Source organism: Pristis pectinata, chromosome 32, assembly GCF_009764475.1.
Source record: "Pristis pectinata isolate sPriPec2 chromosome 32, sPriPec2.1.pri, whole genome shotgun sequence".
NCBI lineage: Eukaryota > Metazoa > Chordata > Chondrichthyes > Rhinopristiformes > Pristidae > Pristis > Pristis pectinata.
In genome coordinates, this window is record NC_067436.1 from 4,827,231 (window position 1) to 4,845,189 (window position 17,959).

Here is a 17,959-nt window from a genome sequence, read left to right on the forward strand (position 1 = left end):
CTCTTTGTTTTGGGGCCTCTCCATGTTTTCAATGGCTGACGTCTTTCTTGGGTCAGGCTTCACTCCCTCTTCAGATATGACATTGCCTATGAAGATCAGTGTCTGAACACCAAACACACATTTTTCTTTACTTAATTTCAAATTGACATTCCTTGTCACGTCAAGCACTTGTCTCAGTCGAGTATCATGTTCCTCCTTGGTGGACCCCCACCACGATGATGTCATCCATCATGGTCTCGACACCCTCAAAAATCATGTAGATGGTTTTCTGGTAGACTTCTGGTGCAGACAGGATCCCATATTGCAGCCAAAGATAGCGATATCTTCCCTGTGGTATGTTAAAAGTACACAGTCTCAAACTTGCCTCATCAAGCTTCATCTGCCAAAACCCCGACGATGCGTTGAGCTTGCTAAACCATCTGGCACTTGAAAACCAGGACATGATCTCCTCCCGTGTTGGCAATTTAAAATGCTCTCTCTTGATGGCTTTATTGAGATATCTTTGGTCTAGACATATCCGTAATGCTCCATTTTTCATTTGCACAATGACCAGTGAACTCACCCAATCTGTTGGTTCTTCAATTTTCTGTATGACATTCATCCATTCCATGCGTGCTAGTTCTTGTTTAAGTTTATCTCTAAGTTGAAACGGAACTTTCCTGCATGCATGGACAACAGGAGCCACTGCCTCATCTATGTGAATTTTGTGTACACCAGGTAAGCATCCGAGCCCCTCAAAGACATCTGCATACTCTTCCATGAGTGTTGTGTGGTCATCTTTGCTATGCAAAGCTATTATGAAAACTTTTCACTAGGTTGAGCTTTTCACATGCACTCAGACCTAGTATTCGCTGTACTCTCTTTTCTACAATCAGTAGCTGTAATTTTAAGTGTTGCCCCTTGTGCTTAAAGATCACCATACAGCCCCCTTTTACTGGAACTTTCTCTCCAGTGTAGCCTGTCACTTTTAACTTCGCAGGGTAAATCTTACTCTTTACTGTGAGAGTCTTACAATCATCCATGGATAAAAGATTCACCCGAGCTCCGGTGTCAAGCTTGAATGGAATTACTGTCTCATTCACAGTTACTAGAACAATCCATTCTGTTTTTACCAGCAGCCACAGTCTGTACAGAATCAACAAAGAATTCCTCCATTTCCTCATCAACTGTGTGCACATTTCTCGTTAGCCCCAGCTTTGCAGCACCTAGCAAAGTGATTCTTCTTCCCACAGCTATTGTAGGACTTCCCATAAGCAGGACACATCTTTAGAATGTGTCTTCCTCCACATCTGCTGCATTTGCTGTTTGAGTCTTCCTCTTTGCTTTGCTGTTGCTTTCAGAAATGCCTTGTGTGCTGCTTCTCTGTTTTCACAGCATGCACTGTTGTGTCTGCCCTGTGCAGTTCCTTAGCTTGTGCTCATGTGGTTTCTGCTGACCTACACATCTTCGCCAATCACGTGCAGAAAAATAGACACTTTCAATTTTTCATCGTTCCAGCCCGCTCCACTAGCATCTAAATATATGTTGAATCGCTGTTTGAAGCATTTCTAATTATCGGTTAGATTGCCAGTAAACTGCATAGGCGTGGGAGGACTTAGCTTATCCATAAGGGGAACTCCCCTCACCTGAATCTCTCTTGGCAAATCCAGTGACTGCCGAACTTCAGGAACAATGTGCTCCCTCGCCACACTGGCCTGCTTTTTCTCTGTCTTATTACAGCTTTTCTTTCATACTCACTGAGTCTCTTTCTCAATTGCACACAGTATTCATCTACTCCTCCTGTTCATACCTCACACCATCTTCTAACACCATGTTATGTTTGTTCTTCATCAAGAGACAAGCTTTGCATGGATTTAACATCTGAACATTTTCTTAACCAACAATCTGCCTGGCTTGCTTTCCCTCTCATTTTACAGCCACTTCCTGTTCCCCCAGTAACCCCTTGCATTACCTACCGGGAACTGTGGTTCTTTACTATAACTACATAATAACACATAACGCACAGTACATTACAACGAGGACAAACAAAAGTTAACATAAACTTAAATTACCATCTATTATACAATGTGAGTCATCAACAAAAAGATAAAAGATCCAGTGGTACTACACTGAAAGACACCTGTTGCTGATAGAACAAAAATACAGACTGCTGGAGAACTCAGCAGGTCGGGCAGCAGGTGTGGAGGGAAACGGGCAGCCGACGTCGTTGATCCTTGTGGACTGTACTGTTTATTAAGTGCACCGGGGATAACACTATCAAGTAGGGTCCGAAAGTGAACTTCCCTCAGTGTTCTGTCAGCCACTGCCACGGACACCGGACTTCCCGTGCGCAACGCCGGACCCTACCTTCTCCCACTGACGGGCGCCCGGCCTCCCTGACACCGCCTTCTCCTCTTCCCCCTCCCCGTGCAGCGCCCGTTGGAAGCCGCTCTCGCGAGAGCAGAGCGCACAGCGGCTGGGAGGCGGCGCGCGCGGCAGAGGAGGGGGGGGGGGGGGGGGGGGGGGCGCGCGCGGCAGAGGGGGGGGGGCGGAGGCGCGAGCGCGGCAGAGGGGGAGGGGGGAGATGCGGCGGCGGCGCGCGCGCGGTGGGGTGGGGGGGGCGATGGCGGCGGCGCGCGCGCGCGGCAGAGGGGGAGGGCGGCGGCGGCGGCGGCGCGCGTGGCGGAGAGGGCGGGCGGGGAGGGAGCGGGAGCGGGAGTGTCGCGCAGCTGAAGCCCATGCAGTGGAGCAGCGGCTTCGCGAGCGCCTGCAGTGCACGGGGCGCCCGCAGACAGATGCTGATCTTTTTCAAAAGATTAACTTAGTTTATTCTCCACATGTTTTATTTCTGTTTTTCGAATATATCTAGACGGAAGGTCTGATTTTTTTCTGATAAAATCTCCCAACTTTTCCTTCAGTTTGTTTCTGAAGGACATTTGAGGAGATTTTTTTTCCCACTTTAAAGTTTTCTTTGCGTTGAAAGTCCAGCAAGTCGCTAAAATCCAGCCGTGTTTGGTATCCCCCTCCCTGTCTCTCTCTCTCCCGTGGAGTACGGAGTGTCTGGTTGAGACGGGAGGGAGCCCAGCCCCGACTACATTATGTGGATTCGGTGGCTGCTTAAGGTTTACGTGGGATTTACAACGTTTTTATCTATTGCGGTGCAGACAAGTGTAGGTGCGGCAGAGCAAGATCCCACTGCTGTGAGGTACAACAACCAGAAGAACACAAGCAGGTCAAGAAGACTAGGTGGATCAAACCAGGATGCACTGAAAGGGTAAATATTACCGTTACTTTTTACGTATAGAAGTCACTTTCCTGCATGGTTAATTTCTGCAATCTTTCCCTGAAAAAAATAATTTAAATCAGAAATGTAACTATGTGTCGAAATTGGGGTGGAAATGTTGCGTTGTGCGCAGCAAAATGCAGGACGGACGTCAAAGCAGACTTTTTAATTAAAACCATGCAAATTCTGTTTAAAAACGACTTGGCGCGTATGATGCATTAATAAAAGTTTTCTTTTAATTTAAAATGCAGCAGCAATTGTTAAGTTTTGTTGGAAGGAACTGTTGCAAACGGATATGTTTGGCCAAAGTTAGGCACTTGAACCAAGTTTTGGTCGAGTTGCAGCATTTCCACATCAGCAAATCTGTGGCCGTGTTTTTCCCGTCCTCGGCACACGGGTTCCTGGATGGGAAGCTGCAGGGAGGTGGAGGTACAGAGAAGCCCCCCGCCTGCACCTCCGCTTCAGCGCAGCCTGTTAACCCCTTAGCAGATGGATGGAAACCTTCTGAAAATGTTGCATGTCTCCCCCTCTGCAACTTGTCTCCAGTTTTGCATGCATTTGGTACCGCCGTAAAACTCGACCATTTTAAACATTTTTGGTGATTGCAAATTATTCTGAACGTTGAACATTTCAGGACGGACTTAGTGCACGAATTGCCTGGACCCAGTTGATGTTGATTACTGCATTTTCCTGAACAGGCTAAGCTAATTGCGATCATGTTAGTTGATAATTTATTTACTGATTGTTGTAAAGTTGCTGCTAATGTGCAGGGACTAAGAAATAACGTTTAAAACGCCCTGCTGATACAGGCTGGTGTTATCGCTGGCGGTATTTGGTAACGGTAATATTTCCCACGGATTGATACAGAGTTTGTTCATTTGCTGTAGTTTGCAGTCATGTCCCGAAGGCTGTAAACCCGCCGGTCGGGACTGCGCTGCACGCCCCTGTTAGTTTCATCCTCAGCACCTTGGGCTGGGCATTGAAATGGAAGCGAGCACGTCGGGGCAAACGCTAGCCTGGCTGGGATGGGCAGGACAGGGCTCCTTGTTTGGGGGTTCTTTTAGTTCAGCAACGGAGGGAAAAGTAAGCAAAACGTCACCTCAAATTGGGACATCAATTGGAAAATGTCTTACTGGCGAACACGTTCAACACCCTGTCACAATATTTTCCTTCACGACTAATGAAACTTTGGTTTGCTATAACACACTTAAGATCAAATATATTCAAGACCATCTGTGAAAACTGTTAACGTTCTTGCTCTTCCAACGCCACAGAATTAAAGTTGCTCTTTGACTATAATTTTCAAGCTTTTAATGAAGCAAATCTTCGATGATGTGGGATTTATACTTTGATCAACTACTGAACCTCCCATTATACAAGTCTAAAATAAATAGGCTGCCTTTCAGCTTTCTTCCAGTGGATTATGCAGTCTTGATATTCAGAAGCCCTCGTTCAAAATGATTTTTATAATTTTAAAGGAAATGTAGAACTAAAGGGAAGAAAAGAAAAATCAGATTAATTGGGCCACACTTCCAGAGCTGTCGAATGTGCTCCTACAATTCTGTGCATAAAGCTCGCATTTATGTAGTGTCCTATCGGGTTTTCAGGATAACGTCATTTAGTTCACAACCAATTAATTACTTTTGGAACATTTATCTTCCAATACAGGCATATGTAGCAGAGGATTGTTGATCATTGGTTTATGCATATATCCTAGCCGACCACGAACATGAAGTTTGGAATAACGTTTTGAGAATAGCTATATTGGATCTTCCACCAGTGGAGAGGTGGATTCTTGTAGTAACATTCTATTTAAGTCGACAAAAGGCACATTTCAAGACTTTTATATTCCTACTGTTAAATTAATTTCCATAATAACCTGCATTAAGCATTTTTGAGAAACTTTTTAGATTGAGGCTCCATTTCATATGTATCTAATGCAGTATCACTGCTCGCATATTATTTGATTGTCTGTTGAAAGGCTACAAAATGCTGTTGAGTAGGTCCTTCAAGCTTCTTCATGATTTGAGGCTTGGCTGTAATGCTTTCCTGAAGCAATGGAGCTCTCCCTATTGGGGTGCCTAATGTCAGTGCTAGTAACTGGATGCTTTCTGCTGTTAATGGTACTTAAATGCATCATCTTCTGCACAATCCAGTTCCTGCCATAAGAATGATGGCTGACATTTTGGATTGCTCAGGGCACAGAACTAGATCAAAGGTGGAAACCAATAATTTGAAATGGGGTGGTCTTGAAATGCTGCAATATATAACAAAATTCCTTTGTCAGCTGATTTTCCAAAGCCCTGGCCTTTCATGTAAAGACCCCAAAATTTGGATTATCATGGGTAAAAATTGTAATGTCTAATTTTGAGTAAATGCCTTGCAATATTGATGCACATTTAAATAATTTGAATATTTTAAACTCAGAATAAAAGTGGTTAACTGGTTTACCTTTTTTTTAGGCCAAATGTTTGTGGATCACGTTTCCATTCATACTGCTGCCCAGGATGGAAAACATTGCCGGGAGGAAATCAGTGTATTGTCCGTAAGTGAAAGAAGTGGAAAGTGGGATAGCGGATAGTTTAATGAATTAAGCTAAATTAATACCAGAGGTCAAACAACTTTGATTCTAACTGAAATATTGATAGCAAAGAACACATTCAGTGAAATCTTGGACCTTTACATTTTTAAAAATCTGTATTAGATTTTGTAATTGAAAAAGCTATTGTATTTGGATTCTTAAGCAAAGAGTTGCATTTAGGTCTACTTTTTCCTTATTTCAGCAATTTGCAGGAACTCGTGTGGTGATGGGTTTTGTTCACGACCAAACATATGCACATGTCCGAATGGTCAGATAGCACCCACCTGTGGTTCAAAATCAAGTGAGTTAACTTTGATTTGTTTATGAAGCAATTTTTTTTCTGTGGATTGTTAACTTTCCATTGTTAGCAGTGATTCAGTTGGTAGCACCTTTGACTTCAAATCAGATGCTATGGGTTCAAGCCCGGTTTTGAAATTTGAATACTAAAATTTAGGCCTACTGTCCTGAGTAGGATGAAGATCATTTAACATTTCATGGCCCTGTATTGGAGAACTAATGCTCTATCTGTCTTCTCGGGTGGAAGTAAAAGATTCCATTACACTATTTGAAATGCAGGGAAGTCATCACTGGTGACCTGTCCATTATGCTTACTAAAATCAACTTGAATGTAATACTGATTATTTTGTTATTATCACATTGCTGTATGCAAATTGGTTGCCATGTTTACTAATTATAACAGAGACTGCACTTCAGAAATGCTACATTCACTGTAAATTGCTTTGGAATGACAGGAGGTCATAAAAATGCTAAGATGCAAGTATGTCTGTCCTTTTCATAAGCTCTTTCCCCTTCTCTTTAACTTTTTTTGGAGCCACTGATACAGACCTTTTCTAAATAGTTTTCTATACTCCCTTGAAACCAGCCAGCTTGATGTCACTTGTGGGAAAGACAATGGAATTCTTAGAAAAAGAAAAATGGGGGAGAAAACAAGCTTTCGGGATCTGGGTTTGATCCTGGCCTTGGATGTTGTTTATGTGGAGTTTCTACATTCTCCCCATTATTGTGTGTAATTTTCTCTGGTACTCCAGTTTCCTCTTGCATCCCAAAGATGTGTTGGTAGGTTAATTGGCTAGTGTAAATTACCCCTTCATGTAGGTAAGTGGCAAAGGGTTGATGAGTATGTGAAGGAGAAGCAATGGTGCTAATGGGGTTGGCCTACTGGGAAGATGGCATGAGCAAATGGTAAGTAAGTAAAATGGAAAATATTACTTGATCAAGCTCTTTGAAGTCTTTGAGCAGCTACAGAGAGTTAAACCAGGACAATGCAATAAGTGTGAATTTATCTCTTTCTAAAAGTCCTTCTGAATAGTACCATTAGTAGATTAAGTAGGTATTAGTAGGCACGGTAGTGTAGTGGTTAGCGTAACGCTTTACAGTGCCAGCGATCTGGGTTCAATTCCGGCCACTGTCTGTAAGGAGCTTGTACGTTCTCCCCATGTCTCCGGGTGCTCCAGTGTCCTCCCACATTCCAAAGACGTGCAGATTAGGAAGTTGTGGGTGTGCTATGTTGGTGCCGGAAGCGTGGCGACACTTGCCGGCTGCCCCCAGAACACTGCACAAAAGATGTATTTCACTGTGGTTTTCGATGTACATGTGACTAAAAGATATCTTAATGGGTAAAATCAGAGCATGCAGAGTTAAATGGTTATCAACAGAATGGATAACAAGATAGAAAACAGATTATAAAGATGAGTTATTTAGTGTAGCAGGTATGTGGGGACATGGATTAGTTTTGGAATAAGTGTTCACTATTTATATTAGCAATTTAGATTTTGGAATTGAAAACATTTACTAAATTAGCCAATAATACAAAATTTGGGAGGTGGGCTTATCATTATTGAGAAAGTATGTAACAAACTAAGTTCACAATGACTTGTAGTGTGCATACACGTGGCAAATGAATTTCAGCATGTAAGTATAAGGTATTACATTTTGGTACAAAATGAGGTTACATTACTTAGAAACTATTCTAATATGGCTCCAGAATAATAGGATGGGAGTACAAATCTCTAAAAGAAGCAGCACAGACTAATATCCATAAGAAGGCAAAATAATCACTAGTGGTTAATCTAGAGTGAGGGAAGAGAAAAATGGAGAATTTATGCTAAACTTTTAAGTACAACATGTGGTACTGTGCATGGTTCTAGTAGTAAATTATGAAAGATGTGAAAAGTGATGAAGTTTTAAAAAAAATGCAAATACCAGAATTATAGTTTTGCTTGTTGGAAATGAATGATCAGACTGGCTTACATTTGCTCTTTGCAGCTGAAGGAAGATCTAATGGAAGTCTTTAAAATTATGAAAGTTCCTTTTTCATTCATACAAGGGGTGTGCATGTACCTGGTATTTATTATTGTCTTTGAGAACTTTGTAATGAATTGCTTCCTTGAACCACTGCGGTAAATGAAATTGCACATTGGTGTTGGGTGGGGGTTTTGTACTTCTGATGGAATGGCGATACGTCTATGTCATGGTATGACTTGCAGGAGAACTTGGAGATGATTTTCTTACATGCCAGTGTAGGGAATGCAAGAGAAGTGTCCTTTCATAGAGCATAGAGAGAATTATCGGCACTTAAAGGTACTTAAGCATGAGAAAATAGAAGGTTACTCTGATGAAAATTGGATGAAGAAAGATGGAAGGAGTGCAGTTTTTTAAAATGTTTGTTAGGTCACAGCTGGTGTATTGTGTGCAGTTCTAGTTGTCACACCATAGGAAGTATGTGATTGTGCTGGTGAGGGTGCAGGGAAGATTCACCAGGATTTTGCCTGGATTGGAGCATTTCATTTATAAGGAGAGACTGGATAAGTTGGGTTTGTTTTCCTTGGAATAGAGGAAAAGGGGTGAGGGGTGACCTGATAGAGGTATATAATTGAGGATGGACAGTAATAGTCTTTCTTGTCTAAGATGATGGCATAGGTTTGAGGTGAGAGGTAGGTTTAGGTGGGATCTGAGCAGCATGTTTTCACACACAAGGTGGTTGGAGCCTGACAGGCAGTGGAAGTGTTTACTCTTGCACGTAAGAAACATCTGGACAAGTACTTGAATTGCCAAGGCCTGGACCTAATGTGGGTAAGTAGGCTTAGTGTAGTTGGATGCAATGGGCATCGTGGACATGATGTGCCGAAGGCCCTGTTTCTGTGAACCATAGAACAATACAGCACAGAAAACAGGCCATTCGACCCACCTAGTCTGCGCCGAAACGTTATTCTGCTAGTCCCACTTCCCTGCACCCAGTCCATAACCCTCCAGACCTCTCCTGTCCATATATCTATCCAATGTATTCTTAAAGCTTAAGAGTGAGCCCACATTTACTACATCAGATGGCAGCCCGTTCCACACTCCTACCACTCTCTGAGTGAAGATGTTCCCCCTAAACCTTTCCCCTTTCACCTTATATGGTGTATGACTTGTAAGTATGAAAGCTGGTATGGACTGGTTTGGTGAAAGTGACCTCTTTCTGTGTAATATGTTCTATGTAATTCCATAAAAGCATAATGCAATAGAGTGAATTCCCTTTGGATTCCTCTCTCCACTTTTATTAGGAAATGCTTGACCTTGGCTTACTGCTACCTCCTGGTGTTGAGAACAGAAACTGTTGTGTGACTTAAACATTAATTTCCATAGCACCACTCTGAGAAGTTGGACATTGCTTAAATAAACTTCGTCCTGTTCTTGTAGTATTATAATTGTATTGGACTGTGTATCAGTTCTACTTTGGTCGTATAAATTTTATTACATGGTTGTACAACTTCATCTTTTTAGAATACCTTTGATAACTCTTAAGCACCTAGGGATATTTTGCAGTGCTTAAAGGCACTTCATAAATTTGAGGTCTGTTCTGGTGCAAGATCATAATCTGATTCAATCACAGCCAATCTGAACTAGCTCTGATCCCAAGTATGTACCATTTTTTCCACATCTGACCCAACTCACCCTCAAGGAACTTTGGAGAAAAGTTAAGCGAAAACCTTGTGCATTGCATATCTTTGTACTTGGTCAGGAACGGAGGGCAGATATAGTAATACAAAACAACCAACCTGACCTAGATAAAGTATGGCCATAGCGTAGCCTGACCTGACCCAAACCTGAATGTTCTATTAGAATATATATCTGAACTGCCAAAATGTAAATAGCTCCTGTTGTGTCAGGTAGGTAGACCCTAACTTAAGTGCATGTTTTTATACTTGCTCTGCAGACTGAATTTGAGCAATGTCAGTCTAATTGCTTGTGAGCATTATACTCGAACAGAAAACTGCCTCTAATTGGTCATTAATAGGCAATTTCGCTGAGGTCCCAAGATTCTGAAAATTACGTTGATTGTATAATTTGCAATACTGCTAAGATCACTGATAAGAATGGGTGTAATCATGGACTTAGAAGATAATGATCCTGTTACAACAAAGCTGTATAAATTCCCAGAGGTTTTAATAGTCTTCTATCTATACTTCTATACAAAGTACATTATGTATTCAGATTTTATGAATATTGCCAACACTTGTTTTTTTAGTATATACAATGAAAAATGATATTTTTAAGTGCATTGCAAACAATGTAATAATTTTAAGTATTTTAGTTAAGCTAGACAAAGTGATCCAACTAACTAGTAATCTTGTCAATTTACTAAACAGGAAATGGTATGATGTGCAAGTTTTATTTATTAAAATATATTTCCTATGGTTATGTTGGGAACATTTATGTTTACATAAACAGTACTTCTTTTGAACCCAAGAAGTGACTTTTTTGCTGCAGCGTAACAGAGAAGGAATGCACTGATGTAGGAAAATGTGTTTTTTTGGCAGGAGCATGTCAGTTGGAATTTGGCGAAGCAGATTAGATCTGCATTTACGCCAAGTGAGTCTCCACTGTCTGCTATTTGTTTGTTTCATAGCCTTGGGAGAGATGTACTTTAATATATGCAGTCCATAGCCATCTTAATTTTTTTCCTCTAATAAATCATTGGAATTGTATCTTTTCTCTGAATGTGGAATTAATATATTAAAAGAGAATGTTAATGATTGGAAGTGGAAAAGCAGGATCTTGCAAATCAGTGGCTGACAATTTGGGAAAGTGTACATTGCTTACACTGGTTAAATCAGTGGCAAGAATTATGTAATAGGTAGCTCCTTGCTGAGGTTTTGGATGTGGTATTCGTGCTTTACAGTAGGTATATTAATAAAAATAGCTATCTGGCATTACAAATGTGTAATTGATGCATGGTTGTGCATGGATTTAAATTATTTTATAGTGTATGTTTATGAAATCATTAATGATGAAGTGGGGAATAAAGAAGCATTTCCAAGTCATTCATTTTTTTCATATTTTTGACCTCACTAGATTTTCACCTGCATTTTACCCATTCTCCTGCGGCTGCATTATTTGCTCTTTAGCTAGGTTTACAAGCAGGTAGTCAAGAGAATCTTCAGTCTTTTCCAAAGCAACTCTATGGCCATTTAGTAAAGAAGTGCTGAAATAATAGCCAAACTAGAAAGTTTATCAGTTTTCCCTACTTCTAATTAAGCTCTTGATATCTATTCAGTGATACCAATAGCTACTTCTGGGAATGTGTGAAAGCTAGTGCCACCTGACACTGGGATTTATTTGAGAGTTGACTATACTGTGCTTGTATTTGTAATTAGTTATAGCCTATGTCATAGCAATTTTTTCTCATTGTTTTGTGAAAGTAAACACTCAATATTTAACTTTTTCCTGATAACAATAAATATTGGGAAATTTTTTTTTGGAGCTTGAATCTCCCTGATTTAAGAATATATGTGGTCATATTTTTGTCTAATATTGCCTGACTTACAAAAGCTACAACAGTAGCTGAAGAACTATACTCTTTTAAACAAATTAGGACAGAAACATCTTTGTTTACTTTTGAAGCCTGCCTGGGACACTGTCCTTTTAAATTGGCATGTTTATAAATTTTATCAATGCAGTTTATTATGCTAATTTTAAGCTAATTGTTTCAGACATGTCTTTGGCACAGTGATTTTGTGTAGAATGTTTACATTTCTGTATTACTTAGCTTTCCATCCTTTTAATTTGTAATTACTGATTTAGGTTTTTAAATACATGAGGATGATAAAATAGTTTTATTACTGTCCTTAATTGTACTTCCAATTGCTTTTATTGCAGTCCAGCAGTGCAACATCAGATGCATGAATGGTGGCTCTTGTGCTGAGGATCATTGTATTTGTCAGAAGGGATATATTGGGACTCACTGTGGGCAGCGTGAGTATTACTACAGACCTGTGTTTTTACATACAAAGTTGCATGTCTTAACAGTGCTCCATTTAAGATAATGGGGTACACTTCTGAAGAGCAATTCTGAATCACCTGTCTACCTTGGCACTCCTCTCCTACACCTTTGTGATCCAGAAGCATTTTACAGAAAATGTAACCGATTACATGGACCACTTTAATAACTTGTATGTATATCAACAGCTATACTTTCTATTCTACTTCTATTTACTTGCTATGACTTATCTATCCTTTTTGTTTATTTTCTAATTAATACAGTTAGATGTATTGGGTCTCTGTCATTGCCCTTTTCTGTATGGAGCAGCTAGGAAATACAGGCTAATGTATAGGTGACACAAGAAATTCTGCAGATGCTGGATGTATCTGGAGCAATACACAAAAAGTGCTAGAGGAACTCAGCAGGTCAGGCAGCATTCATGGAGGGAAATAAACAGTCAATGTTTTGGGCCGAGATGCTTCATCAGGACTGGAAAGGAAGAGGGCAGAAGGCAGAATAAGAAGTGGGGGGAGGGGGAGCAGTATACACAGGCAGGGGATAGATCAGGTGATAGGTGAGTCCAGGTGAGAGGAGGAAGGTAACGGGAGGGGGAGAAGATGTAATCTGAGAGGTGATAGGTAGAAGAGGCCGAGGGCTGAAGAATCCGGTAGGAAAGGGCAGTAAACCATGGAATAAAGGCAGGGGGAGGAGAGGAGATGGGCAGGTCATCGAGGCAGAGGGAGGAGAGGAGATGGGCAGGTCATCAAGGCAGGGGAAGGGAGCCACAGGAATAAGGGAAGACAAAGGAGTGGGGATGGGGGTAGAAAAAGAAGGGGTGGGATTACTGGAAGTTAGAGAAATCGATGTTAAGGCCATCAGGTTGGAGACTCCCAAGGTGGAATATATGTTTCTCCAACCTGTGCCTGGCAACATGGCGGTAGAGGAGGCCATAGATAGACGTGTCCGTATGAGAATGGGATGTGGAATTGAAGTGGGTGGCCACCGGGAGGTCTTGGCTGTTGCGGCAGACAGAGCAAAGGTGCACGACAAAGCAGTCACTCAATCTGCGTCAGGTCTCACCGCTGTACAGAAAACTGTACTGGATGTAATAAATGACCCCTGCTACCTCACCTGGAAGGATTGTTTGGGACCCCAAGGATTGTTTTGGATCCCGAATTGTGATGAGCAAGGAGGTGTAGGGACAGGTATAGCATTTGGTGCGGTTGCAGGCATAAGTTCTAGGGGGGTTATCAGTGGGGAGGGACAAGTGGACGAGGGAGTCATGGAGAGAGTGGTCCCTTCGGAAATCAGAGAGGGGGTGAGGGGAAGATGTGTCTGGTGGTAGGATCCCATTGGGGGTTGTGGAGAATGATGTGTTGAATACGGAGGATTGTGGGGTGGTAGGTGAGGATGAGGGGAACTCTGTCCCTGTTATGTCGACGGGGAGGGGGTGAGGGCAGACGTGCGGGAAGTGGAGGAGATATGGGTAAGGGCAGCATTGATGGTGATGGAAGGGAAACCCCGGTTATTGAAAAAGGAGGACACCTCTGATGTCCTAGAATGGAAAGCCTCATGGGATCAGATGAGGCAGAGGAACTGGGAGAAGGGGCATTTTTGCCTTCTGTGGGAACTGTATTTGGGTTTACTTTGACAAATATGCTAAACATGTCCAATCCCTCAATGTACAGTATGGTATCGGCATCAAGCCATTTTTGCACTTTTAATTTTAACCATTAATTTCCTGAATGAACTGGAATGTTAGCATACCTTATGCTGAAATTGTTGGTGTGCCCAATTTATGGAAAAGTTACGTCTTGGTATCCTTGTTATGTAATTAAGGTTCCTGCATAACTTTTGATCTGTTTGTAAACTGAGTTCTTGAAATTTTGGTCAAGGTTTTTTCTATCCTACCCCCACCACCACTTTGTTTTATACCTTGACCTACAGATATTTGTATTCATTCAATTACATTGAGTAGCCAACAACTTGTATGATATCTGTCAAGTCTAAAATTAAGGATTTTGAAAGGTCAAGTATTACACCGGCTGGGACTGTCAGCATAAGTTTGCCCCCATTTTCGTAAAATTACAATTCTAACCATTGTGCAAATTGGCCAAAATGAGTGATTTCATATTGATGTGCTTGCAAGTATAAATGAAAAAACAGTCTGTTGTGTTATTAAGGACACAATCTCAGGGTAATACAGAATGTGCTGCATAGTTAATGATCAAAAATTACATTATTCTAATCGCAGCTAAATATTAAATACTATGAGTTAGTTTCACTGATGTATGTATTAGTTTTGTAAGATTGATGCAAGCTGCGCATTATCAGTCAGAAAATGAGGCTATTCATACTTTGCTTCCTTAATTAAATATGAAATTTTGAATTGCAAATGACAGCTTTAACATTTTGGAAAACATTAACTGCTGAAGTATGCAAACACACTAATTTGCTTGTAAGACGAAGCAGAATTTAAACAATTGTGTTAATTGAAAAATTATATTTTTCAGCTGTCTGTGAGAATGGTTGCTTGAATAACGGAAGATGCGTTGCTCCTAATCGTTGTGCTTGTACATATGGATTTACAGGAGCACAGTGCGAAAGAGGTAAAGCATTTTCATGCATTAACCAACTATAAAAATGTTTTAAAGCATATCAATCTTTTTTCCATTTTATTTGCTATTGCCTTGTAATTATTGGCAAACTCGGGTTTAGTTATGTTGGTTTCTGTTACTTAATAAGAATATGGTTTATATTTGTGGTGACTGCAGTGCCAAAAGGATATTACAGAAGTTGAAAGAATATAGATGAAAGTAACCAGGATGGAGGGATTAGGTTATGAGGAAATAATTATGTGTATTTAATACAGTTAGGGTGTGATGCAGTTGCTCTATTCTGGATTTGAAAAGGAATAAACTTCCTATTTCGCCTTGTTGAGAGGTGAAATGTAGATCTATCAAAGCTGGTGAATAGATGTTGACTAGTCACTGCAATCAATAATTCCATCATTTGTTGAAATGTGACTAGGAAGACAAGAAGTGAATGAACTGTGATTTTCTTTTTATAGAATCTAATGGTGCTAATAGAGGATACATGGCTGCAGTTCTGATAAATCAATCCAGTTTGGTCCCAGAACCCATCTTTCTCCCCGTATCCCTAGATGTTTCAAATTGACTTCTAAAAGATTCCTGTGGAATCTGAATGCAACCTTTGAGAGTATTGCAGATATTAGCAACCTTCTGTGCAAGATGCATTTCATTTTTGGTTGATAATGGTATATTGTGATTTCTGGTTACTGATCCATGACAGAAGAAATTTGACCAGGTATATGAACTCTGCAGAGTTCGTATAACTAATATCTTCATTCATAATAATAGCTTGATAAATTCCTGTTTGCCCTCTCATTGACCTTGATCTTACTAAAATGTGATGTTTTCAGATATGGTAACATGAGCATCCCATGAGGGTAGATTTGTGAAGTTTGTAATTTTGAAATTACCAACATTAAGTTGCAATAACTACTGAATCAAACTGAGATGGTCTTATATACAAGCATAAAAATGATTTGACTGCATTTTCCATCTGTGTAGCAAAAGAAGCACAACTTTCAACTTGGCTATAATTTGGGCTAAATTTACAATGCAACATTCTAGTTTGGGTTATATTTGTTAATACTGCATTCAATTTTGATTTTATTTTATTGACTAATTTAAAATATAGGTCATTTCTGTTTCCAAATTAAATTGCATTTCTTACTAAATGTGTTGGTCTGTTTATTTTAGAGGCTAAGGTCGCTTTTCAATTACTGTAGAGTAGCGTAAACGTGTCAAGTGATTGTCATACAAATAATGGTAATAAAAAAGAAAACCACATTGTCCGGGTAGGCAGATGATCTAAAGTTTCTTTTGAATGTTGCCCAGTGGCTATGTGCTTAAAGGGGCAAAATTCTAAAAGGTTTACACAAACAGCTAGATGTAGATTGTATCTACAAGGTATGTGGAAAATGATAAGACAGGTTGATAATGGTTGAGAACAAAGTATTTGGGATCCTGGGCATCATAACTGGAAGGATGAACAAGAGGAAGGAGTCATGATAAACCTTTTCATAAAATACTGGTTTAGCCACAAATGGAATATTGTATTGGGTTCTGGACACTGTATTTTATGAAGGATGTGGCAGCTTCTGAAAAGTTGCAGAATTATTTATCAAAATGATTACAGGGTTTAGGGGCTTTAGTTATACAGACAAATTGGAGAAGCTGGGGTGATTATTCTTGGAACAGACTTTGCAAGGTGATAGTCATAGAAACCAGGCTTTCAGCCCACCAGATCTGCAGCAGCCATCAAGCACCCATTTATGATTACCATTTTATTCTCCCCACATTTCCATGAACTCATCTCCCCAGATTCCTCCCCCACCCCAAAGCAGACTCTACTACTCATCTATGGCACTTTATTTATGTGGCCATTTAATCTATCACGTGCATGCCTTTGGGACATGGGAGGGAAGGGCAGCACCCAGAAGAAATTCGTGCGGTCTTAGGGAAAATGTGCAATCTTCGCACAGACAGGATTGGAAGTCAGGATTGAACTACTGTGTCACCTGATCTGATACTTAAAAGTCATAGGGGTGTAGATAAAGAAGTGTTGTTATTGGTGGAGAGGTCAAGAATGATTCAAAGGGATGAAAAGTGACAAGGGTTTTTTTTTATATATGGTGAGTAGTTAGTATCTGGGATGCACAGCCGGGTAGAAGTGGGGGCAGATTCAATTGTGTTCAGGAAAGGAGCTGCATAAGTATCTGAAAGAAAATAATTTTGCAGGGCTTCTGGGAGAAGACGGGGAGTGCATAGCGCTGGTACTAGACAATCTGGCCGCCTTCCATTCTGTGACCATTCTGTATGTTTCTATGTAAGAACTTGTGTTTTTGGTTTCATGAATGTAGTATCCTGGTACACAAAACCCATTCTACACTGATCTAAATTTTAGTGAGCATTGCTATTGAGATATGGCATAGTTAAATATGGTTTTTAAAGAAGTGTCTGATCAAAGGTTTGATGGAAATGTTTAGTAATGAGTTATCTCAGTAAACTACTGGTATTATCTTTCAAGGTGAGTTGGGACAGTGGTGGAAATTGAAGTTCTTCCCTATTTTACCAACTACTTCTGTTTTTACTTGTGGGTTGATAGAATAATGATCTCTAAAAGTAGGCAGTAATGCCAGTTCTAGCAGACACCCTAAATAGTATTTTTTTTGGAGGGAGTCATCCTTGTGGCAATGATTTCTAATGTGAAATGGCATTTCCATCTTTTTTTTACATAAATAACTAAGATGTTTCAAACATTTACATGCAGGAATTGTGACAAAACTAATTAAATGAGTTATTTATATGTCCAGTGAGGATTACCACTTCTAACAAACAAAACACTTTGTCCTGAGTCAGTAACCCAGGACAGATGCATTATCAGCCGGTGACAAAATTAAGTCCTCTATTTGATCCAAAGGATGTAGCTTTTATGGTAAAGAGAGAATGTTAGTTGAATGGCATTTCAGTCAATATTGTTTACTTACAAGTGATCTGGAGATTTTCAAACACACTCTACATCAGGAGGTTAATGTGCAGCAGTATCAATGTACAGCTGCTTTACTTATGATATACTGTAAGTTAGAAAATTTCTGGCATTTATACAAAGTCACTACAATACTAAATTACTGAGTAGTAATTTTAAGTGCTGTTAGCTGATATTTTTTTGGAAGTTTTAACATGCTTCCATTTTACTGTTTCAGAATTGATTTGTTCTGCATCACACTGCATTGAGAATGTGTATAAATAAACACAATAATTTA

The 17,959-nt window shown here is 40.2% G+C and overlaps 1 protein-coding gene across 1 annotated transcript in view; it reads left to right on the top strand.

The window, feature by feature from the left end:
• The first annotated feature begins 2,708 nt into the window (after positions 1 to 2,708).
• The window catches only part of LOC127585186 (fibrillin-1-like), a 302,894-nt gene continuing 287,643 nt past the window's right edge, over positions 2,709 to 17,959 (top strand). The window contains exons 1-5 of the mRNA XM_052042412.1: positions 2,709 to 3,253; positions 5,725 to 5,807; positions 6,046 to 6,144; positions 12,006 to 12,101; positions 14,622 to 14,717. Of these exons, the coding sequence (XP_051898372.1) occupies positions 3,078 to 3,253; positions 5,725 to 5,807; positions 6,046 to 6,144; positions 12,006 to 12,101; positions 14,622 to 14,717 (550 nt within the window). The 5' untranslated portion in view covers positions 2,709 to 3,077. The remainder of the gene's footprint in view (positions 3,254 to 5,724; positions 5,808 to 6,045; positions 6,145 to 12,005; positions 12,102 to 14,621; positions 14,718 to 17,959) is intronic.